This window comes from Protopterus annectens, chromosome 4.part0, assembly GCF_019279795.1.
Source record: "Protopterus annectens isolate FY-2018-M chromosome 4.part0, PAN1.0, whole genome shotgun sequence".
NCBI lineage: Eukaryota > Metazoa > Chordata > Ceratodontiformes > Protopteridae > Protopterus > Protopterus annectens.
In genome coordinates, this window is record NC_056733.1 from 696,959,534 (window position 1) to 696,984,092 (window position 24,559).

Below are 24,559 nucleotides of genomic sequence, written 5' to 3' on the forward strand. Positions count from 1 at the left end.
AGCATGTAGCTCGGAGGGATAGGAATTTCTTTAAGTGGAGCATGTCCAACAGCTCTAGGTTTGACATAGCTTTGTATGTTAGGCAGAGATCGCCTCTGAGTAGGCGATATGTGACAGAGTAAAGCTGGAGGTTTTTTTGATGGTCTGCGTAGGGCATCTGTTTGACGCTGGTAATCCTCTTTGTGAGGTATTTCTGCGGCTTTTCCAGTTGTTGTAGATGTCTTGTGAGGTACATACCAAAAGGAGCATTGTAATCTATAATGGGTCTAATGAGTTATGAGTAGAGGGGAACAATTACCTCTTTTTTCCTGGATGAAAAACCTTTTGTGATGAGGTGTGCCACGTAGAAGGATTTCCTGACTACTGTGGCGTTGTGATTATCAAAGGAGAGACTACTGTCCACCTGTGTCCCAAGGTCTCATCACACTTTCCGTGTTAAGTAAACTACCACCTATGTGGTAGTTCATGGGTACAAAGTTTTCACCAAAAGGGATGACAATGCACTTTTTGGCATTGAGCTTGAGGCCATGGTTTTTACACCAGGCATCTGTCTTAGTGAGGCCCTTTTGTAGGATGTCCACATCATTAGGAGTTTTGATTATGGCTCCTAGTTTGCAGTCATCTGCAAACTTTGTTAGCCAAAGACCTTTTATGTTAGCCTGTACTTCAGAGAAGTAGATACCAAACAGGAGAGGACCTAGGACTGAACCCTGTGGTACTCCACTTGTCACTGGTCTGAAGTTGGATTTAGAGTCTGCTACTTTCACAGTGTGGGTTCTGTCAGTGAGCCAGTTGGCAACCCATCTTGTGACATAGGGATTTATACCTAGTTTAGTGAGTTTATCTATAATTCCAGAGTGGGGATGGTGTCAAAAACCTTGGCGAGATCTAGATAGGCTGTGTGGACCACCTTACCCTCATCTACAGCTTTGGTGACCGCTTCAAAGAAGTCTATCAGGTTTAGGAGACATGATCTGCCTTTTACAAACCCGAACTGGGTAGAGTCCAGAGTTTGGAGATTACCAGTGTCATTGTTTATAAGTTCCATGATGATACGTTCCACAGCCTTGCAGACCAGGCTCATCAGGCTAATGGGGCAGCAGTTTCCGGGGTCAGTGGTGGCTCCCCCTTTGTGGAGTGGGATAACCATTGCTGTGTGCCATTCAGTGGGCACAAAGCCTGAGGTGAGGCTATGATTGAACGTGATACTTAGCTGGGGTGCCAGTTTGTTCTGTAGTTCATGTAGAATGCAGCCTGGGATGTTGTCAGGTCCCATGGATGCTGTGTTCTTGGCTTTGGAGAGTGTATTTTTTACCTGTGCAGCCGTGATTACAGGAACTTTGCATTCTTCCAGTATAGAAATGGGCCCTTTAGGGGGTGAGAGAGGGGTAAAGTTATCACTGAACCTATCTGCCAGGATGTTGGCAATATCAGTTGGTTCTGTATATTTATTGACATTGTGCTGCAACTCAGAGCAGATCTGAGTGTTGCCATTGAGATTCTTGACATAGCTATAGCATGCTTTGTGGTTGTGTTTAGAATCAGTGGCGATTTTGTTTTTATAACTAGCTTTGGAGGATTTTATGAGGTATCTCAGCTTCTTACTGAGGCTGACCACGGAGTTCCTCCAGTCATGGGATTTTACTCTTTTTTTGCAACAGTTTCTTTCTTCTGTTGTAGAGTTTGTTCATGGCAGGGGACCACCAGATTGGCTTCCTTATTTTAGAGGATAGCATCTTTGTTCTGTTAAGGAATGCATGATCCATGCACTCATGTAAGTGCTTATAAAGTGCATTTGTATAGGATTCAGCAGTCGTACCTCTATTGTCCGTCAGCATGGGTGTCGTGACATTTGCCACGTCTGTCTTAACAAGCATGAAGTTGGCTTTGGAGAAATTTTTTACGGTGGTTTCCTTAATGGGGGGTGGGGTGGGATATGGATGTCTAGGGTGATTAGCTTGTGGTCGAATCTGACCAACGAGGAATTTACATCTGGTGTGAAACACTGGTTGCCCATGTTAGTAATGACCAGGTCTACGATATTCCTGCCCCTGGTGGGGGTGTGGATAAGATGATCCAAGGCATTGGAATTTATGAATTCCAGAAAACGTTGAGCACAAGAGTTGGTACATGAGTAGTTTTCCCAGTTAATGGTGGGGTAGTTAAAATCACCCATTATTAGGATGTTAGGTTGTACCCTAATATTTTCCAGTGTATCAAGAAATGAGGAGTGGGAATCCTGGGGCATGGTGGGGGATCTGTAGCAAGCTACAATTTGGATTGTGGTTTTGCCCAGAGTTAGTTGCACATGGATAATCTCAGATGCATTATGCTGAGCAACTAGCCTGGAGGTGTGGATATCCTTAATGAATATGGACACGCCTCCATCTTTAGTTTTTCAGTCCAGGTTATGTGGCCGAAAGGTGTGGTATGAATTATAGCCCGGTAATGGAGCCTTGAACCAGGTCTCTGTCACTGCACAGATGCCGATGTTCTCCATTTTAAGGAGTGCCTTCTGTGAGTGCATTTTGTGGTTTAGATTTCTAGCATAAAGTAGCATTACCCTCAGATTTTGCTTGCTTGTACCTGTTACGGCGGTGAATTTGTCATTTGAACTTTGCCTAAAAAAGGCACTATAGGGGAGGCAAGAGCCTTAGCCAGTATCCGGAATCCCAAGGGCAACAGGTGCAGGCCATCTCTAGCAAAGCATCATGGTTTGTCATCCCAGGCAGACAGACACTGGATCCCCTTAGAATGACACCAGAAGCTTCTCTTGTGTTTTTGGTCTTTTTCTGTCTACATGTCAGTGCTCAGCATTTTGATCTCCAATATTTTATTAGGGAGCCAAGCCAGGTCCAGTAAACTACTCCTGTCTGTGGAATTATGAGGAGTAGTAGACACATGCTTAATTTTAGGTTTATTTTTAACAGGAAAAATGGGGCCAACTGTGTTACTAATGGCGGCGGCAGCTTCCCCAGGGATGGGCACAGCATTCTGACACAACAGGGAAGACTTCCCCGCTCCCTCCCCCAGGACTGACAAAAGTGGCTCTCCCTTGCCCACAGATGGGACCCCAACAGATGCAAAGACATGGGTAACCCCTGGTCCATACTGGCTGTAGGTACTACACCACAGGGATCCAGGGTAAAAGATGAGTGATCTGAAGTACAACAGATGGCCACAACAGAGTCACCCACCTGCGACTCAGGCAAAATTTTAGCCTGCTGTCACTGTTGGCAAAGGCTACTTGCCTAGCTTTTTCTTTTTCTGACTAAAAGATGGACCTAGCATGGGACTGGTAGCTTGTTCCATAGTCAAGCTGAAACTAGTGCCTCTTTCCCAGGGAAGACAAACAGCAAATCCAAGTAAAAACTACAAGTCTTTAAAATTCACTTTTTTTACACAGAAAAACACAGTAAAATGCAGCTTAAAAATGCTTTGCCATCCCAAAATAAAAAGTAAAATAAACACAATTTCTCCACAAAATATGCTTTTCCGATCCTTTACACAACTTTTAAACTGACAGGAAAAAAGAGCACTCACATTTAAAAATACAGTACAATGCTGTGACAGTCCATTAAAACACAAAACTATATTTTAAGTGAAAGGTTTTTCCATAAAGGGAACTTATCTGCCCAGCACAAGAATAACACCAAGCCAACCACTGATCTTTGAAAGCCTTAGAGGAGCATACTCTTCAGCGGCAATAAAGTTCAGAAGAGCATGACACCCAAACTTGTCATGTGGAACATGCCCAGAAGCTTTGAAGGTGGCCAGCCATTAAGGCTACTGCAGCAGTGATCAATACGATGAACATAAGATGTTCCTCCATAAAAGATGAGAAGATGGTGCATGTGCAAATCAACTTTACAACATGATTAAAAGTCCTAAGAAAATGCAGAGACACCTACACTGTATACCATCACCGTCTACTGAAATGGTGGTACATTGCTGATTCTCAGAGTACAGTTCATTAAACAGTCATACTCATTGCATGCTGACTGACAACTCGTAAGTGTACATGTATAGGTTCATAGGTGTGTACTAGGCTAATGGCCCTGGAGTTTGGGTATGCCTCGACTGAGTATCTAGTAGTGCTTCTGTTGACATGTCACTATAGTACATATAGTATGAAGTGCAGACAGAATCATTTTACCAGGCTGGATAAATTTTATTGGTATATTCCTTCATACACTTAACATGCTCACTCATTAAAATAACTATACAATATTCCATAATGCCATTAAAATATAACTAAGCAATAATCTACAACTGTGCATGGGTTTATCAGGATTTACCCATGGTTGGTGTGGTTTGATCAGGAAGGCGAAGTCTGAATGATTAAACAAGGTCATTTGTGGGTAAACCCAGATATACCCATAAATAGGAGTGGATTATTACTATTATACAATTACATTACTTAAGAAAGAAATTGCTTGCCTTTCTAAAGTAATTATTTGTATCAGGGCACTTCAGTCTTCTTCTGCATTGCATTTCCTATACTGATGTACTGCACATAAGTAGTGCATTTACATTCCCATGCTTGGAGTACACATCAGTGCAGGAGAAGCAAATGAAGAAACCAGAATCTCTGTTGCAGTTTTTTTTTTAACTATTAAAAAAATAGAGATTTATGACAGACAGTGTAAGCATATAAGGACAATCAGGTAGGTTTATATTTGCATAATTTTGTAGCACATACTTGATTTTTCTTATGTTTTACTCTGAGCTTCAGCATATGCCAATAGAAAGTCGGGCCACTCTCTGGTACTTCAGCGGCTGGACTTTTTGTATCGTCAATTTACAATGGGCATGCTGGTTTGGCTGTCCAATCAGAGTGCTCACTTTTGAATAGTAGTGAGCCTTTATTGTATAATATCTATTAAATTAACAGTAAAGATCCTTGACACATAGGCAGTAGCTCTTTCAGAGATAACAGCAACACATTACTATCATGAATAAATACACAGAACTCCAACATCATCTGACAAAGTCAATCAGCATCAAAACACTCTGTGTGAAGGAGAACGGATATTAAAGTTTGAATTGTTCAGCACCTGGGTGACATTAGACATGGTTATTTGAAAAACCTTGTAACTTTTTTGTAATTTCAATAGGGCAGATTGATATATTTACATTCATGGGTAGCAGTCTCATACGTATGAGTTCTTTTGCTCAGTTCCTGGTTGGGGTAACTTTGTTTCAGAGGCTGCATGCCCTTCCTGTGTCTACATGGGTCTTCCTTCAGTGGGTGCTCTGTTTTCCTCCCACTTTCTAAAGGCATGAGAAAAAGATGAAACGACTGTTCTCTAGATTACCTATAGGCATAGTTACAGCGTACATGTGAATAAGAGAGTGTGTGTGTGTGTGTGTGTGTGTGTGTGTGTGTGTGTGTGTGTGTGTGTGTGTGTGTGTGTGTGTGTGTGTGTGTGTGTGTGTGTGTGTGTGTGTGTGTGTGTGTGTGTGTGTGTGTGTGTCAGGACTGGTCCTCTGCCTTATGCCTTCTGGTTAATGCAACATGTTCCACATCCCCCTCAATACAGAATAGGATAAAGCTGGTACAAGAAAATAAATTAAAGAAACTGTTCAATTAGGAAGGTAACACTAACAAAGTTTTAAAGAGGAAAAGGCTAGTACAAAGAAATACAGCAGTTTAAACCATATAAAATGAACAGTGAGAATAACTGGAAATTTTTCTTAAAGAATTACAATTCTGAAGATCTTGAATATAGTTTGTAGGTGTAAGGACATTGAGATACCTAGAACAGGATGTCTGGATATCAATCAACAACAGGAACTGAAGGAAGACCGTAGCTCTTATCGAAGGAGACTGCCTTAAATAGAAAACTAAGGTGGGCTGCCCACTTGTGTAATGACACTGAAAGCATCAGAGAAAGCAGTAAGTTGCAATAATAATACTAGTATAGTGTAGCAGTACAACATATGAAACTGCTTATGTGCTGGATACTGAAACTATGAAGAAACCACAAAAATAGCAGTAAGAAGAAGGGCTGACCAAGCATTCAGTATGTGATACAGTAGATGTAAATATGTCCGAAAAGGCAAAAGGGGCATTCAGCAACTTTGGAAAGGCATTATAAAATGAAGTCAGTAGTATCAGTAGTATATACAACCAGATTGCATAATAATAATAGTAATAATAATACGCAGGGAAAGAAAAGTATACATACTTTGATTTTATAGCTGTCATCAAATGAATCAGGTGGAAAAGATAAATTTCTAAGGAAAAAAGTGTCGCTGTGATCTGGTCTCACAGAATTTAAGGGCTACAATGCTTAAGTTGCAGCCAGGAAAAAAAAATAATGGAAGAAAAGCAAGTCCAACAAATGGGTTGTAAGGGGTATTTGCGGCTGCTTTAAGAAGATTTCTTATGTGAATGACTTATAACAGAATAAAATATGACCTACCAGACCAAAGAGACTGATCACTGACCAGACCACGAAGGAGTAGATTTGAACATATGCAACTGGGCAATGACCTGGTCCTGATCATATGAAAAGAGACAGATTCTGAACCTGATCATCGTGAACTGATCAAAACCTGGACTTGATTACAATGAAGAGGACAGATTTCCAGACCTGATCATCAGGAGTAAGTCAAGATTTTAGATCTGATCACATGAGACTCAAACAGATCTCAGAACTGATCTTTGGGGACTGAGCTATATTCTAGACCTGATGATCAGAGAGTTGAATGGCACTTGATTCTGATTATGGGGGAATTAGATCAGATTCTGGACCCGGTAATATGACATTAGACTTTGATTCTTCCATTTTGCAAGGGACTTGCTATGTCATAAACCTGATTATTAAACATGAGGCTGGATCTTGGGCCCTCAGGGAATGCACCAGATTTCAAACCTTATCATGATGGACTGCACCACATCCCAATCCTGATCACCAAGTGCTATAATTGAATCCAGTCCTGTTAGTCAGAGACTAGGTCAGATACCAAACCTCTTCATTTGGGAATAGACTGAAAAATATATATGTTAACCAAAAAAATCAGTTCAATTCTTGAGCTGATCATTATAACCAGCTATTTTAGATCTGCCCATCCTGTTTAGGTACAAAAGTAAATTCAAAATAATGCAAAAAAAAGGTTACCAGACACAGTCAAATCTGAACTTATTGCACAAAAAGCATATGACAATTTTCTTGAAATAGCTCCTTTTTGCTTTATTTTGATGTTAGTTCACTTGTAACTGCTGGCACCATTTTGAAACAGAGTAACGAGTAACTAGAGCCTACAGACCATTACTAGTCAGACAGAAATCATCCAAGAAACAAATAAGAGATCGGCAATCTCTGCACCTCAGGATTTCTTTGAATGCACAGACTGGAGCATGTTCAAAGAAACTGCCACTGTAGATCAGCATACCAACCTGGAAGAGTACACTGAGATGGTAGTAGGATACATATCAAAGTGTGTGGACCATGTGGCAGTCACCAAGAGCAGCACCACAAGAGCAAACCAGAAACCCTGGCTCACAAGTGAAGTGTATGAGCTCCTGAGGGCATGCCACACTGCCTTCAAGTCGAGAGATAAGGACACCCTTAGGTCAACCAGAGCAAACCTCAGCAAGGAAATAAAAACAGCAAAAAGGGCACATGCTCAGAAGATCCAGAGCCACTCCAGTGACCTCAGAGATTCATGGTGACTGTGGCAAGGCATACAACCCATCACAGATTACAGGTCCATGTCAGCACAGTACAATGACAATAACGACTTCCTCAACAAGCTCAACACCTTCTTCAATAGGTTTGAAGAAAGAAATAACACAACTGCAGTGAAAGCCCCTACAAACCAAAAGGATGAGGTATTCCGTCTCAACCCTGCTGATGTCAAAAGAATCCTGCACACAATAAACCCAAGGAAGGTGGCGGGACCTGACAATATCCTGCGACTGGTGTTCACAGAATGCGCTGACCAACTGACACAAGTTCTTACAGATATTTACAACATCTCATTAAGTCAGGCTATTGTACCCAAATGCTTCAAAACTACAACCATAATACCTATACCTAAGAAGTCCCCATAGCACTCACTTCAATAGTAATGAAGTGCTTTGCGAGGCTGGTCAAGGACCATATATCATCCAACCTTCCTGCATTCTTAGATCCATTACAGTTTGCATAGTGACCAAACTGCTCCACAAAAGATGTTATATCAATGATGCTTAACTTATCCATGGCCCACCTGGAAAAGAAAAACTGTTATGTGACTTAGCCCTGCCTTCATTACAGTCATCCCCTGACATCTGATAAGGAAACTTGGCCAACTGGGAATAAACACTCCCCTATGCAATTGGATACTGTGACTTCCTCACAGACAGATCACAGACTGTACATGTTGGTAATAACACCTCTGAGAGCATCACTATGAACATGGGAGTTCCTCAGAGCTATGTCCTGAACCATCTGTTGTTCACCTTGTTGACTAAGGACTGCACGACCAAGTATAACTTGAACCACATCATCAAGTTTGCAGATGACATAAGTGTCATTGGTCTCATTAGCAACAATGATGAATCAGCCTACAGGGAGGAAGTTAGTCAACTCATCATCTACTGCCACAACAGCCTCGCATTAAACATGAACAAGACCAAAGAGATCACTGTTGATTTCAGAAGAAGGCATAAAACACACTCTTCATAACAATCCACAATAAAATAGTGGAGAAAGTGGAAACTACAAAATTCCTGGGGGTACAATTCACAGATGATCTAACATGGGGCATTAATACTACTGCTATTGTAAAGAGCACACAGCAATGCCTTAATTTCCTGCAAAAGATGAGGAAGGTAAACCTCCCCTCTCCAATCCTTACTACCTTCTGCAGAGGCACCATAGAGTATACTAACGGACAGTATTGCAGCTTAGTATGGTAACTGCTCCACCTCAGACAAAAAGGCCTCCAGAAAGTGGTTAAGGTAACAGAGGAAATCATTGGGACCACATTCCTAGCCATCCATGAAATATACCTGTCGTGGTATCTCAACAGCGCCAACAAGATAACCTGAGACATTACCCAACCTGCCCATGGAATGTTCACTTATTTATCCTCTGGTAAATGCTACAGTATGAGATGCAAAACAGCCAGATTCAATAACAGCTTCTTACCACAGGTAATGGGGCTACTAAACTCATACTAACTCCATGCCATGTTGACCTCTGAACTCTGAAAAAAGACTGCTGAAAAATCCCAACAACAGTACCTTATTTTATGTGCAATAATATTTTTGTGCAACAACTCCACTGACATTCTTAAATTAATTTTTGTCTAATAACCAAAAGCTGTAAAGCAACAGTGGAATAATGACTACCGTGAAAATGCAATTACTAAGTCTAGTAGTTCGAGTTATTAAATAATTGTGTGCCATGTCAACAGTAGCTGTTGTACTGTAGATCGTTTATATGTGGAAATGCCTCCAGCTTGAGACGGAGTAGGAAAATTTTGTTCAGTGATGCACAAGTCGTATAGTCTGAATGACAATAAAGTTTACTTTGACTACAACATCACATGACTGCTTCTACAGTTCAGCATCTTACTTTTCTTACTCCCCCTTCCTTCACCATCTAATCATGCACTTCTTAACCACACCCAAGTATCCTCCCCATTCCTTCACCATCCAGTCATGCACTCCTTAACCACACCCAAGTATCCTCCCCCTTCCTTCACCATCCAATCATGCACTTCTTAACCACACCCAAGTATCACATACCAAGTGCATTTAATACTCCAAACTGCAACCATCCTAATACCACTTATTCCACTTTTACCTTATATCCCATAGCAAATACTCTACAAAATGCCCAACCCCATTCTGTCAGGTAGTCTGATTTTCTCCCTCAGCATTCCACTTTTCATACTAACTCAAACCACCTCTCTCCTGTGGATGCAGTCCTCATTATTTTCTAAAACAGCTACCCTAACTACAGCAGCACAATACAATATAACTAGCTACTCTAACATCTCAGCTTCTTTATTCATATATAGCAATACATACCTCACCAAATTCAGAGCCCTCTCTATCAAAAGCAAACTTAAAATTATTCCCTATACTTTTCCTAGGTCCACTTCTAAAATGTTCTATTTCTCCCACCTTATTAGTCAACTCTTGTTACTATCTCAAAGTGACGATGTCCATCCAAACCCTGGACCCTCCCTCTCTCCCAATATCACCCATACCCCCTCTCCATCTCCTACTTTAACTATTAACACTCAAAACTTATTTATAATATCAATCAACACAAGGAATATTTGTAAGAAAAATACTGAATTTCATGCCTGGCTGTCTCATTATACCCCCGATATCGTAGCTGTTACAGAAACCTGGCTCAAGCCACATATAGCTGACACTGAAATAGTTCCAACTGGTTACAATATCCTTCTCAAAGACAGACTTCAAGAGAAAGACAGGGGTGTGCTTTAATCTATCATTACTCCTTAACCATCACTTCCTTTCTCAAGCCTGTTCCAACCTTTGGCAACATGGAAATTTTACTAGCATCATTACAAATTAATAATATTAAACATTCATACATAGCAGCACTATATATTTCCCCAGGCCAAAACATCCCTATCTTGGAAGAGTTTCTGCCATGGACAACATATAACATATCCAATGAAACAGTCATTCTAGGAGACACATTTAACTGTCAAAACGTAATCTTAAATTCCCCAACTAATTGTATTAACCTATATAGGTATGCACAACTTGTCACAGGCCTTACACAAATACTAAAGAAACAACCTGAATCCACCTGGGACTGGATCCTAGTCTCAGATCCACACAAATATTCCAATAGCAGCACCCTCCTTGATACCCTAAGTGACCATTTGTCAGCCTTTACCCGCAGACCCCATATTCAAGTACCCAAACCTCATTCTTATAGAATATCAAGAAACGTAACCAGCTTTAACCAAATAACTTTCACTGCCTCACCAAAAGTTCAGAATTGGACCTCACTAAAAATACTACACCTACAAGATGCTGTAAACTATATTAGCAAGATCTTCCTTGATACTCTAAATGCTTAGTCCTCATTCAAAACAAAAGAACAAAAATTAATCATGCTCCTTGGTTCACAAAAACTGACAAAACAAATTCTTCTTTCCAGAGACCGTGCCTGGAAAGAATAGCATAAAAACAAAAAAAACAGGCAAATGAAATTAACTTCAAACAGCTTTGTAACAAAGCCAAAAAATTAGTCAAAAATGACAAAATATAAAAAATATTTTTCACAACAATTATCAAGTCAAAGCAATAACCCCCCAAAATTTTGGAAAGCAGTCTCTTCTCTCCTTAATCCCGGGACCATACAAAGCCAATCCCCTTTTCCTGATAAAGAGCCACAACAAATAGCCTACATTTTCAACTCCCACTTTATCGACAGGATACTTAAACTTGTCAAAGAACCCCCTCAAACAACAAACAAACTACCAACAATATGACAAACACAACAAACTCAGTTCATGAGAATCCCATCTCACACCCAACACTCTACAAGGAACCCATTAATAATACCTCAGTAACTCCATTATTCTCTCTAAAACCTGTGCCTACCTCTCTAGTACTCAAATTGCTAACTAAACTAAGGCCATGCTCCCTATCCAACGATAACCTCACCTCTGAATACCTGAAACTTAGTGCCACAGCAATTGCCTACCCCATCAGTATATTAATTAACCTATCTATCTTAGAATCTAGAGTCTCTCAAATCTGGAAGAAATCCATCTTAACCCCATTGCATAAAGGTGGAAATACCAATGACTTAACTAATTATCGACCCATTTCCATCCTCTCATCATTATCTAAAAGAATAGAAAAGTGTATACACTTTCAATTACTGAAACTCCTCTGATAATAATCTCCTTGCCCCTACACAACATGGCGTCCACCCTGCACATAGTACTACTACAGCCTTACATTCTTTCACTGATACTGTGAACAAATCTTTGGACTCTAGTCTATTGCCTTTGACACAGTATCACATACTAAATTACTCCAGCATCTAGCAACAGTAGGATGCTCTGACCATACCCTTACCTGGTTTTCCAACTACCTGGACAATAGACAACAATCTGTGAGATGGCAAAACAATCAATCTGGTTATCTGATTAATAAAACAAGAGTCCCCCAGGGATCCATTCTTGGGCCTCTTCTTTTCAATGTAATTAGAAGTAATCTTCATACAGTTTCTGTACAAAGTTCACTCATCCAATATGCAGATGATTCTACCATCATACCCACTTCTAGCAACTTCCCAGATCTCTTAAAATGATGCAAAACAACTTCTCAACCATAGAGATCTGGCTAAATGAAGCACAACTATTCTTAAATCCCAAAAAATTGAAGCTCCTACTATTTTCAACAAAACTATCTCCACAAGACTTTAAAATCTACTCCCAAAATAAGACACAAATTGAAGCAGTGAAGATAGCAAAACTACTAGGCATTACTACGGATGACAAACTATCCTACAAACAGCATATGCTTAATACAATAAAAAAACACATTTTAAACAAGGCAAACTTTATAGACAAAACTCTACACGGATAAACACATAAAAATAAAACTGGCTTATACCCCCCCTACTTCCTTCCTTACTTTATGGATCCCCCATCTTTACCAACCTTCACACATCTCCATGTAATAAACTTCAAGTATGTTATTACAAAACTGCAAAATTTGTTTCTGGCCTTCTGAGCCACACACACCACTGCCAGGTCATTAAGGAATTGAAATAGGTTCATAGGTAGGTACTAAGCTATCGGCCTAAGGGCCTAAGTAAGCCTAGCCAACAAGGTGCCCTAGTTTGAATTCCCCCACTACCTTCATTATACCCAACCAACTCTTGCTCACAAACTAATTTACAACTCAGAAAACTGCCCTTCTCCTGACTCTATGCTACAATCCTGCATCCCTTCCCGGACCCTTTGGTCTTCAAATAAACTGATTTTAAATGTATACAAACCCAATATAACACCTGATCAAAGCTTATACTCCCACTCCATAGCTAAATTATGAAACACCCTACCTCCCTGCATCACACAACTTGACTCCATAAAAATCTTCAAATCTGCCATTAAAAGACATTTTCTTAACAATCATATCTGTCCTTGCACCCAAAACCATAGACCTCCATAAACAAAATCTATGATTTCTCTGACTCATACTTTCTGACTTATATGGTCCTTCTCACTCTTAAGTAATTAATCTGCAAAAAGACTGTAATTCAATGCAAAAATAAGAACTGCTCATGATAAATGTATCTGCTTACTATGAATGTATCTACTGTTTACTATGACTCTATCTATTGTATGTTTACTACTAACAAATCAGCACATTTTATAAAACCTAATATTCTGTGGATCACTGTATATATCTTTTGTACACTTTTATTATGTAAACATTATCATGTTGTAAAAACTTTGATCTGTTAAAATGTATATTGCTGTAAATGGAGCTTTTCTCCCCCGGCCTCCACTGAAAATGGGTCTCTGGCCCAGTGGACTTTCGTGATCACTAAATAAATAAATAAATAATTTACTGTTATTATTATTTTTTTGTAATCTTCTAATGCAGTGTTGTTTTATTTCTGCGCAGTACTTAAAAGCTTGTTGATATTAAAGCGTCGTAAGGTGCTGCAATCTCTGAAACAAAATGCAGCTCACTTTGAATTAAAAGCTACATAGTGTGCATATACTTAGTTTTGAAATTCACTGAGATATGAAACCATGTTTGCCTCTGTAAGAACCTCAAAAGGTCAAAAGGTGTTCCCTTCTGACAAAAGTATCAGCATATGACGCATTTTGCAGATGGAGAGCTCATGTCTGCGCGCACACACACACACACACACACACACACACACACACACACACACACACACACCATGCTTTTGTTCACCACCACCCTCCTTCAAGCATATATTTACAAGTCTACACACATCAAAACAAAATGCATGCACACGCATGAAAAGCAGTCAATATATATAAATGAATTACTTTCAAGTACCTACATAGAAATCAATGACGAAAAACGTTAATCAGTCAGAAGCTAAGTTACACTACAAAAAATTTATTTATCTTTCTTTATGCAACAAGACTGTAACAGCAGTGGCATCACACTATAATCATACTGTTTCTACTAACACCTTGTCGAGCACTCAGCATTAAGCTCACAGATTTGTCAACATTCTCAGCACACTTAAATACATGTACATCACCAAACAACACATAAACATATCTGGAAAAACCCACTGACACAGCATCTTCCACCTTTTTCCCATTTTGTTCATAGGGTGGGGTGTGTTGTCACAGCAACAGTAACTATCACCTAGAGCCAATGCACAGACAGCCATGGGAACTAGTCATTGACACATTCACCTGAAAATGTGAAAGCACTGCCAGATAAGAGCAGTACAAAAATTACATCATAGCATCATTCTTGTTTTCACTCACTGCATCTCTAGATGTAAAGTGCACCTGGGTATAGCCAAACATAATTGATGTTCTCAGCTTGGTATGTATTTTTCATGAACCTCTCAGCGGCATTAGAAAATAAGTCTATAATAATGTTTTCAACACATATCTGTATACATTATGCTTGGAGATGGCAAAATTCATCTAAAATGGCCTTTTTATGACTTTAGAGTACAATAGCTGAAAATAAGTGTATAAATCTATGCAGGGAAACATTTGAAGACATACATTTTTAAGTGCTAAGTAACAGGGTAACAATGCCAAGTTTTACTGCAATACAGAATTTTCTCACTGCACTCTGATGCACTGTACATGCACTTGGTTTATTGTTCATATCAGGCATTCATGTGGGAGCCTCTTTCATGAAATAAGTTAGAAAAATCATAGCATTAACAGCAATATTGAGTCATGCATGAGAAGGCAGAAGTAGTAATTGGAGGAAGGCTTACCACGTGTGAGTATGCAGGACTGCCCTGTCTGCAAGCTTGTCACTGTGATCTGGGAACATCTGTACAATGGCTTTCTTTAAAAACTGCAAAACCCATGAGCAGAACGTATCCAGGCCAGTAAGCTGTACCTGTTGATTAAAAAAGGGATGAAGTATAAGCATCTTTCCACAATGGAAGCCTCTGACTCTGGATTTCACCACACAACAATGCATGTTTAGAAGGGCAATATGGTCCTAATCCTTCCAGGAGAAGATTACTTTGTATGAGATGAAACAACCAATATTGCAGTGCAAGGCTTTACACACAGAGCTCTATCTGCAGATTCCAGGATTTTAAATGCCTTTGCTACATATCACTCTTGTAGCCCAAACAAAGTTCTAGTTATTAGATTGTGCATAACCCTGTTCTCACACATCACTACTATGCCCCCAGCTTTCCAAATACTGTGCAGTTGTGTAGGCCCAGACTGGTGAGTTATACCCAGAAATCATATTACTCTCACAACAAAGGTAGGACGCTGCATGTCTGCAGACCCAGTTTAGAGTGCATAAAAAAAAAACAGAATTATGAGCAGGTAGGTGAGAGTTGTGCTACATCCTTTGTCCATACTGACTGTAGCATGACATTTAACAAGACTAAACCTACTGCTGGTTCTGGTGACTTCTGCAATTTCTCTGATAAATAATAGTTCCCTTTTGTTTTCTTTCATCTACCCAATAATACTAGTAAGACTCTTAGAGAGTATCTGTCCTACATACTCTCAAATGTATCGACTATATTATTTGTGAAACTGCAGACTCTTCATTTAAATGCAGAGATGGTGGTCTCTCTTTGCATGTTCATATTATCTCTCTCTTTCCACTATCTCTCCTCTCTCTGTCTTTCCCTTCTCCTGTCACTCGGTCTCCTCTCTGTTAGTCTCACTTTCCTTTACTTCTTTTTCAGTAAAGGTTTCCTAAACCTTTGACTTGTATCCCCAGACCCCAGCAATGCTTTCAGTTGTTCCAAAATTCTATTTTTATGAAAACAAATAGGCAACATATACCCCACCTAACAGTAATAGAAGACCACTAAATTTATTGTATAAAGTCTGCATTTTTCATCTAAAGATCTAATGGCAACACCCAAATGTGTTGAGCTCATTTCCCTTCCCCACCTTTGAAAGTACGGAAGTTTCTACTAGCATGCCCTAACTGCTGCCAGAACTCCACAGACACCTGGAAGTCTAGTAGGCCTACAGTCATCCAGTCCTACCAAATGCTCACTGCTATCCCTGTCACATAGAGATTAGTTATGTGGTATATTACACTAAACATACTAACCACTGCTGCAAGAAAGTGCGTAAGGTGAGTGAAATGAATGAGAGTGTGTACAGCCTTGTCCACATGTTCACTCCTTTCAGTTAACAACTGCATTTGTGGGACACAGGTTGTCTTGTTAGCTAAATCATCAGTTTTCATATCCAGTTCAATTAATTTTGTGATTAACTTTTTGAGTATCACAGCAGCCTTGCATATTACATCAGGTCAGTAACATTTAGTGGAAGAAAAATATTGTTTTCCAAGTAATTGCTTTGTAATGTTAAAAAACAAAACACTAAACTACAGCTTTTGAAAGTATATAGATTGCAGCTTAAAATACAAACAAAAACCTTCAAAAATTACTGCTTTGACTTCACACTAACACATACATTACCCCCAGATAACCCCCATGGACTTTAACTATGTTTGTCTTTGAAAGCCACACCATAAAATTATTTTTTTGCACGTTAAAGAGAAATCAACCTCATTATAAAAAATTACCCATCAGCAAAAATTCAGATACTTGTTTTTCTATGTGAAAATTAATTAAAATACAACAAATTAACTTGAGCAGTTAATTATTTTGAAACTCGAGTTATTTCAGTAATTAAGCACTCTGTCTCTCTGTTGACATGCTAATTAAAAATGTTATTAAAAACAATAATAACAGAATTAGTGTTATATTGCAGTGTTATATTGCAGTTGGTAAGAATATGCATACATTATAACAGTACTTTTTGTAACATAAAGCTATTTTTATATACTGAATGGCACCTCAGGACTGAAGGCATACAACGGACCAACCCACAGGTAAATACCCCTTAAATCTCTTATTTGTGTTAATTTTTTAAGGTAGACTAGACATCTATACTAAATTAAGTGAAACAGTAGTGAATTTGACAGTGCCAATCACACCAAATGTATCCAGATGCTATCTGGGTTTTATGACTTTCCATTTTATGATTATAATGACCCAAAGTCAACCTCCATTTCTACATATATTAATTCTGAGATTGCACAAACTCAGGGAAAAGGGAAACATGAGTTTTATTTTTGTTTTCACCACTTCTTCTTTATCAAGTCCTGCTAATCCAAAACTGAAAGCATCTGTGACACAACCAATCTGAATGCATTAAGATGCTAACTAGAGGAACCTGCGATCTTTCCATGGCAGCGTTCTGAGACTCTCTGAAGTACTAAATGGTTATTTGTAGTTTACTTGGTTCAGATTATCGTTTAGCTGTATACTTGTCTATATCTGTGTATATTCTTCCCATGAATGCAGACTTACTTGGAACTTTTTGTCAAATAGGACATGTAGTAATTTGATAATCTGACATTACTCAAACTAACAAACATCAGAAAAATAAAGTCAACTTTCAAAAATGTCAAACTTAACAACACAAATTCTGAGGGGGACAAGCCCCATACCCTTTGCAAGGGTTGCCTCCCACTCTGTATTAAGTTCTCCATTTAAGGTTTAGGCACTTCCTTTGTTTTCTTTTATTTTATTTTATTACAGTTTGTTTTGTTTTAAATTTTGTTCTACCTTTAAGTTTTTTTCTTGGAGTTTTAGTTCTTGGCTAGGGTCAGTTAGAAAAAACTGGTAACTACGGAGACATTGCTGTAATAAATGGAAACCTTAAACAGCACACCACCACCATACTCCTCCAGTGAACCAAAGGCAGAAAAATATAGCATACATGGTGTAAGCAATGTAAGCACCAATTAAAACAATAGTAAGTCCACAAATGTGAAAACCACTTTTAATCGATCTTATCACTTTCATCCTTATCCAAAGACATCATCAGAGATACTAAAATCCACAGCTTCAAATCATTATATACTAAAGTTCACCCATTAAAAATGCACAATTAATCAAACCATCTATTTAAACATTTAAAGTGACATGTCACTGCAAATAAAACCTATATATATATATATATATATATATATATATATATATATTTATATATACATATATATATATATATATATATATGTATATGTATGTGTGTGTGTATATATATATATTTTTTTTTTTTTTTTTTTTTTTTTTTTTTTTATTTTATTTTACATTTGTTGACTGGGCTAGTCCAACTGGATACATGTCCATTTTCAGTGGAGGCCCAGGGAGAAAAGCTCCACATTTCAGAATAGAATCACAATAACATAAGTACATTACAAGATTTAACAAATTTAACTAGTAAATACATTTTAGCTAAGATAATACTAGTAAATACATTTTAGCTTAAGAGTAAGGAAAAAGTATTCTAAGCTAACAAATCATGTTTGGATATACATACAACCAAAAACAGTAGGTAAATAACACTGAGCACTATTTGAACTTTCAGTTGGTTTTACAGACAAAGATGTCAATAGAAAAGGAATAGCTAGTTTTGTGTGAGTGAGAAGAATAGGGTCAAGAGATAGTGGAGGAAGTTAGTCTGGGTTTGCACAGGGGCATAGCTAGTGTGATTTAAGGTATGGTTTGAGCTTGGATTTAAATAGGGTAGTAGAAGGTAGGGAGGTAAGATCAGTAGGGAGGGAGTTCCAGGTTTTACCCACCATGTTAGAGAATAAAGAATCTCCAGCCAGGTTGTTGGTTTTACATATGTTTACCATTATTTTGTTTGAAGAGCGCAGGGTTTTCAGGTTATTGTAGGGGGTGATTAGATTGGTTAGTATTGGAGTAGATGTAGGATGGAACAGTATCTTACAGGCAATAGTTAGTTGGTTTGATAGGATAAGATTTTGCAATTCTAACCACCCTAGTTGATTAAGATTGTTACAATGATGGGTTCTATAGATAGAACCAGTTGCAAATCTGGCAATATTATTGTAGGAGCTAGCCAGCTTGTTCAGATTGCTTTTGCATAGTTTGGCATAGATTGGGGGAGCATATAGCAGGGTTGAGATAAGGTGGGTCCGGGCAGTAATGGTCCTTGCTAGTGGGGTAAGAAAGGGTTTGATCCTATAAAGGGAGCCTAGTTTTTTGTTTACTGTTCTTATAGTGTTCTTAATATGTGGCTCAAAGGTGAGGTGGTTGTCAATTAGTACTCCAAGTAGTTTTGTAATAGAGTCTGGAGATATGATTGTACCATTGCTAGATGTGATTGTGAAATGCTGTGGGGGAGCTCTGCGGGTGGGAGTAAATAGTAGCATTTTTGTTTTTTTTTGGGTTCAGGATGAAACATCGTTGAAGGAGCCAATTCTCTACTATGTTAAATGTGTCTTGGGTTAGGGAATGCAGTTGTGAAAGTGAGGAGGCTGAGCATATTAGTGTAGAGTCATCTGCATATTGGATACAGGTGGCTTGAGGTAGAGCAGTGTGTAGGTCATTAGTAAAAATAGAAAAGAGGAGAGGACCCAATATGGAGCCTTGAGGGACTCCAAGGGCAATTGGTAAGTGGGAAGACAAGTTGTTTTCCCATAGTACAGCCTGTTGCCTATTATTTAGATAGGATTGGAACCATTGAATAGCAAGTGGATCCGGTGAGAAGTTGCCAAGTATGTTTATGAGTAGCTGGTGGTTGACCATGTCAAAGGCTTTTGACAGATCAATGAAGAGGGCTGAGGAAAGAGTGTTACTATTATGTTTTTTTATATATATATATAGATATATATATATATATATATATATATATATATATATATAGGTTTACCATTAAAATTTTGATCATCCATCATCAAATGTGCATGCTGTCGACTTCTTTACACGAAATCCATAATGCCAATTTCTCAGAATGTCGCAAAAACAGCGAATGTTGACATTTCCGACTGCTACACACCTAAAAACAAGTGCTACCATGGGTCAAAAAAGGGGTGAGATTCAGTGGCTGGGAATATCGGTGTTTGACATTCTCAACAGTCGCAGTTTGGAGTTTGCATTACTGGTGTCGACAATTAGTGATCGACATTTTGATGGTAAACCTATATATATATATATATATATATATATATATATATATATATATATATATATATACATACACACACACATACTCTCACAGTTAAACAACATCCACATAGTAGGTTTTTTTTTTTTAAAAAAATGCAAAACTATACAAAAGGAAAAAGTTGTTAAAATGTAATTAACCTAACATAGTAGATCTGTACTTCAGAACACTTTTAAGGGAAAGCATTTGGTTAAGCCCTGGTTTGATAGTGGCATTCAATCTTATTTGCAATTTTAACTCTTTTTGTTCTAATAGTAGGTCACCATTGCTTCCACAAAAAATAAAACTTTATTAAAGCCATGATATTCGAGCTTATGCTTGTAAAGGGAGTTTGTCAATTTGGATTTTTTCATCTCATAAACCTGTTTGTATATATGTTCTTTTAAAGTCCTAATTGTTTTACCTATATAATACGCTGGACATGATGTACATATTGCTATATAAACTATCATTTTAGTATTGCAACTACAAACTCCTAGACCTGTTAAAGTTTTATCAAACCCCTCAGCTGTCACATACAGACCATCATTGATGAATCTACAGTATTTGCAACTGCCACACTTTATTACATTTGAACATCCTAAATATTTGTCTTGCCTGCTGTGTTTTCAAAAATGTTTTTCAAATTATCTCCTCTTTTATAAGTAATCTTAGGATGTGCACGCAATGTTTGTTTATACTCTGCCGTGAAAACCATATCCCCGGGTTTTATAGAGTACAGCCCTAAGCTGAATGGCTGGATAATTGTAGCCTATGGCCAATGTCCCCAATTTGTCCTGAGAACTGTCCTCTTTTACTGTTTTAATATCATTCTTAGTCTCAAAATAGTTTCTTTCTCTCAGAATAGGAGTAAATTTACCAACCCTCCCTTTAAGAACCTAATTTTCAACTGAATTCACAAAGGCACTGGGGGTAACTGCTTTCAAAGAATGTATTACTCAATTTAAATAACTAATTTCTAAATGTTACATCTTCCAAGACCAGTCTAGAAAGAAGAACCATCTGACCTTTAATGATGTTTTTCTTCTGGTAGAAAGCATGACTACTATCATAAGGTAGTAAGGAGTTGGAATATGTCTCCTTTCTAAAGATACTGGAAGTATATCTCCTGTTAACATAGTCTTTTGAAATAGTAAGGTCAGGGTTATTGATAGACTTACTGCTACTAGTGGTAAATTTCCAAAATTCTGTTGAGCTGTTTAGTTCACACAGAAATAGGTCAAAGGAGGACGGCTCACCGATCCACAAAATAAGTATTTTGTCAAGAAATCTAAAGTAACGATGCACCTTGTTAAAATGTACAGAGGTAAATACACAATTCTGTTCCCAGTCAGCTAACACTAAGTTGGCGTAAGTGGGCACTCATCTAGCTGCCATAGCCACCCCTGTCAGCTGAAGATAGTATTCGCCATCAAAGTAAACAAAGTTATTTTTCAAGACCATCTCCAAATATTCCAGTATAATAGTTATTTCCATGGGAGTTTTGGTCTCGTCTTTTACAAGTATGCTTTGAAAGTGTTGCATACCAATATCGTGTGGACTAACTGAAAATAAATTAATGACGTCTATAGTAATAAAAAATACATTTTCATCAAAAGGCAAAGTACTAAGTGATTGCAATAAATGCCATGAGTCACAAATAATTTGCGTTTCCTTATTAGCCAGAACTTTACAATGAAAATCCACAAACATTGCTAATGGTTCTGTTTTGGATTTGCTAACAGAAACAATAGGTCTAGGGGGTTATTAATATTTTTGGGGATTTTTGGTATTCCAAAAACTGTAGGAATCACTGGTTTCTCCACCTTAAAAAAATCAAAAGGTTTGTTGGACATGTACCCCTGAGACACCAAGTCTTGCAAGTAAAAATCTATTTTTGCATATGCCATACTTATTTCATTTCTTGACACTTGAACATAAGTAGTAGTGTCATTAAGTAACTTCAACATTTTACTTGCATACATAAAGTAGTCCATGACCACAGCACTCCCGCCCTTATCTGGTTTTATGACTCGTAAATCCCTGTTGTCCTTAATCTGGTATAACAGTTCTCTCTCCTCTGTTGTTAAATTATGCACAGGGTTCTTGGCTTTTTTAAGTAATAGTCTAAACTTACTTTCACATAATCTTTCAAAAACTACAACCAAAGGACAACTGGGTGGCATAATGTACATTTCCTTTTTGAAAAACTCTTGAAGGGGGGAGCTGTGAATTGCCGAGAAACATTGTTAAATTAATTTGTCTAATATACCATTTAAACTGAATGAGCAATTGAACAATGTCTTGTTTAAAAGAAGGGATGGATTTGAAACCCTTTTTGAACAAAGACAGATGCGCTGTTTGAAGCTACAAATGATTGTAGTTAAATACTTTAAAACCATCATTAACTACAGCTTTATAACATAAATCATGTGTAGCAATAGAATTCTCAGAAAAAGCCCCTATCAGTTCCTTTTCTCGTTCCTGCCCCTTCTTGTTCTCGTCAAAGTTTTGGGGTTATGCTTCTGTTGGTTCATCAAGGATGGACTCTCTTGTCCATATCTCAAATAGTGTCTCTGGTTGTTGAATAAAAAAACATCATTTTGTATATTGTCAAATATTCCTGTCACATGTGTAGTGAAAGGACTAGAAGCAGATTCATTTCTCTTGCCATGCCCAACATCATCATAGGACTTAATACTATGTTTGCAGTGTAGTAGACATTTAAGGTGTGCTCTTTTTTCATCACACTCTGTTTTGTCCCTAAGGAACTTCTTCTGTTTTCTAATCTTATTTTTCTTTACCAAATTGTCTACCCTGCTAAACACTTTAAGGTACTCTTGCTTGTATGTCATAAAGGCTGAGTCAGTTTCAATACTGCTACTGAGCTGCAGTATTTCTGTTTCAAGAAACTGCACTTTGTTTTCATTGTCAGAAATCAGCAGCTTCATTAATTCAATGTTTGACCGGTTAAGCAGTTCAGTCGACTTCTGAAATAATGGGGAATTCGCTTTAAGCCCACGGGATACTTCCAGCATCAGAGCCCTCTAGGGACTCTTTGAAATTTAACACTCTCAGTTAGATAAATATTATCAGTCTGCAAATTCCTGTATTTAATTAAGTTCTGTTCAAATAGTTTAATTTGATAGAAAACAGTACCTTTGGCTGAGGGCTCACTAATCATAAAGTCAGGATTGAAGTGGGTAGGAGGTTTGTGTAATGGTTAAGGTGCTTACCTTAGAAACACAAGGTGCAGGGTTTGATTCTGACATGGGGTAATTGGCTAGGCTTAAAATGGCCCATAAGGGCAGTTAGCCTAGTACTAACCTATGAGCCTATGAGGCTATTTGTAAGCTACATTTTCCAAACAAATGCTTTACCTTTTCCACTCGGTAGTGTGTGAATAGATAGATCCTGTGGAGAACAGCATGGATCTCCATTGGCTACAATGTCTGATATTACATGCTCATAATCACCACAAGCTCCAGGGATGTATTTTGAGAGCTGCTGGATCAGAATAGTAAATCTCTGGGCAAGAGATCCATAACACACCAAAACCAATTTTAATAATAACAAATCTGCGGAACTGCAAGAATGTTGCCAGTAGCTGTACCTCATGGAATGCAGAGCCGATAGCCACAACCACACTTCCTGAATGACTGGTAACCACAGACAGGTTGCTGTAATAAATGGAAACCTTAAAAAGCACATCACCACTGTACTCCTCCAGTGAACCAAGACAGCTAACAGGTTGGAAAATGGCAGCAAAATATAGCATACACAGTGTAAGCAATGTAAGCACCAATTAAAGCAATAAAAAGTCCGCAAATGTGAAAAACACTTTTAATCGATCTTAGCCTTTTCATCCTTATCCAAAGACTTCATCAGAGATACTAAAGTCCACAACTTAAAATCATTATATACTAAACTTCACCCAATAAAAATCCACAATTAATCAAATCATCTATTTAAACATTTAAAGTGGCATGTCACTGCAAGTAAAACCTATATATATATTTTTTACATACATATACACTATCATAGCTAAACAAACATTAATGTAGTAGAAATTTTTTAAAAAATGTACAAAAAATATGCAAAACCATACATATGACAAAAATTGTTAAAATATAATTAACCTAACACAGTAGATCATACTTCAGAATACTATTAAAGGAAAGTATTTCGTTAAGCCCTAGTTTTATAGTGGCATTCAATCTTATTTGCCACTTTAACTCTTTTTATTCTAATAGTAGGTCACCATTGCCTCCATGTTCTGAAACATCCACCCTATCAATCACAAAAAATAAAACTTTATTAAAGCCTGAGTATTCGAGTGTGTGCTTGTAAAAGGAGTTTGTTC

The 24,559-nt window shown here is 38.0% G+C and overlaps 1 protein-coding gene across 1 annotated transcript in view; it reads right to left on the reverse strand.

Moving 5' to 3' along the window:
• LOC122800280 (uncharacterized protein K02A2.6-like) overlaps positions 1-15,118 on the reverse strand; it is a 247,206-nt gene extending 232,088 nt beyond the window's left edge. The window contains exon 1 of the mRNA XM_044069768.1: positions 14,958-15,118. Within this exon, the coding sequence (XP_043925703.1) occupies positions 14,958-15,118 (161 nt within the window). The remainder of the gene's footprint in view (positions 1-14,957) is intronic.
• Positions 15,119-24,559: the final 9,441 nt, after the last annotated feature.